Source organism: Eurypyga helias, unplaced genomic scaffold (genome assembly GCF_000690775.1).
Source record: "Eurypyga helias isolate BGI_N326 unplaced genomic scaffold, ASM69077v1 scaffold19426, whole genome shotgun sequence".
NCBI classification, from domain to species: Eukaryota; Metazoa; Chordata; class Aves; order Eurypygiformes; family Eurypygidae; genus Eurypyga; species Eurypyga helias.
This window is the reverse complement of record NW_010256227.1, coordinates 570-1813: the sequence shown is the minus strand read 5'-3', so window position 1 is coordinate 1813 and position 1244 is coordinate 570. Positions and strand designations below refer to the sequence as shown.

The 1244-nt window shown below is 56.4% G+C and overlaps 1 protein-coding gene across 1 annotated transcript in view; it reads right to left on the bottom strand.

Annotated features, from left to right (window-relative positions):
• Positions 1 to 826: 826 nt before the first annotated feature.
• VTN (vitronectin) overlaps positions 827 to 1244 on the bottom strand; it is a gene marked incomplete at both ends in the record, with an annotated part of 981 nt that continues 563 nt past the window's right edge. The window contains 2 exons of the mRNA XM_010153605.1: positions 827 to 976; positions 1103 to 1244. The exon at positions 1103 to 1244 is cut by the window's right edge and continues 15 nt beyond it. Of these exons, the coding sequence (XP_010151907.1) occupies positions 827 to 976; positions 1103 to 1244 (292 nt within the window). The remainder of the gene's footprint in view (positions 977 to 1102) is intronic.

Genomic DNA, 1244 nt, shown 5'->3' with positions numbered 1-1244 from the left:
TTTGTGGGGACAGAGGGAATTTTCCTCCCGGTAGCTAGTGCGAGGCCATGGTTTGGGTTTGTGCTGAGGAGACTGCCAACACGCTAACGTTTTTAGTGGTTGCCAAGCAATGTTGGTATCAAGTCAAGGGCATTATCAGCCTGATATTGCCCCCATGTTCCCTGTTTCTTCTCTCCCTGAAGCTGGGATGGGGACACAGCCCGGAGAGCTGACCCAACTGACCAAAGGGACATTTCTTTCCATAAACCAGAAATTTTTCTTCTATAAAATGGAATAAGTTGGGGGGAGTGGGCTGGGAGGTTGGGCTTTGGGGGGGAGGGGGCTGGGAGGTTGGGCTTTGGGGGCTCTCTGGCTCTGGCTGCTCGGGGACTGGCTGGGCATCAGTCGGGGGCTGGTGAGTAGTTGTATAATTTGGGATTTCTTCCATTATTTTCATTACATAGTAGTAGTAGTAGTATTTCTGTTACTTATTAGTAGTAATATTATTGGTATTATTAGTATCATCAGTATTATTAGTATCATTATTTCATTTATGTTCAATTATTAAACTGTTCTTAACCCACGAGCTTTCTTCCTCCAGTTCTCCTCGCCATCCCAGCGGGGGAGGGGAGAGTGAGTGAGCGGCTGTGTGGTGCTTAGCAGCTGGCCGGGGTTAAACCACCACAGTCCCATGCACAGCCCGTGCTCCTGCCCGGCACGGAGGCTCACCCAGCCTGCTCGCACTCCCAGGCATCGCACCTTCCTCCCTGGGCACCCGCGCCCCTCGTGCCCCGTCGGAGCGGGCTATATTGGCACCCGCCCGCCCTTTCCCTGGCCCAGCCCTTACTCATCCTGCCGCCGAAGAGGATGTGGAAGATGTCCTCCCAGCTGTCCCGGTTCATGAAGGCGTAGTGGTTGAACACGACCGAGGGGGAGGTCTTCTCGCAGTCGGCCTGCGTGGGCTGGTGGGCGAAGTCGTAGGACCAGTAGTACTTGTCTAGGAGAGGACACGCCGGACATGAGTGGGGACACGCGCTGCTGGGGGGAGCAGTAGAGGGGTGTCCTGAGCATGGACACCGGTGCCAGGCTCTGCCCCGGGAGCGGGGAGGGCTGCCCCCCTTACCCTTGAAGAAATAGACCCTCTCGTTGCCGCGGTAGCTGTGCGCAGGGAGGGCGAAGGCGGCGTCGATGTTGTTCGGGATGCCTTCGAAGCCCTCGGAGATGTTGCGTGGGTACCCGGGGTCCAGGGCTCCATCATCGAAGCG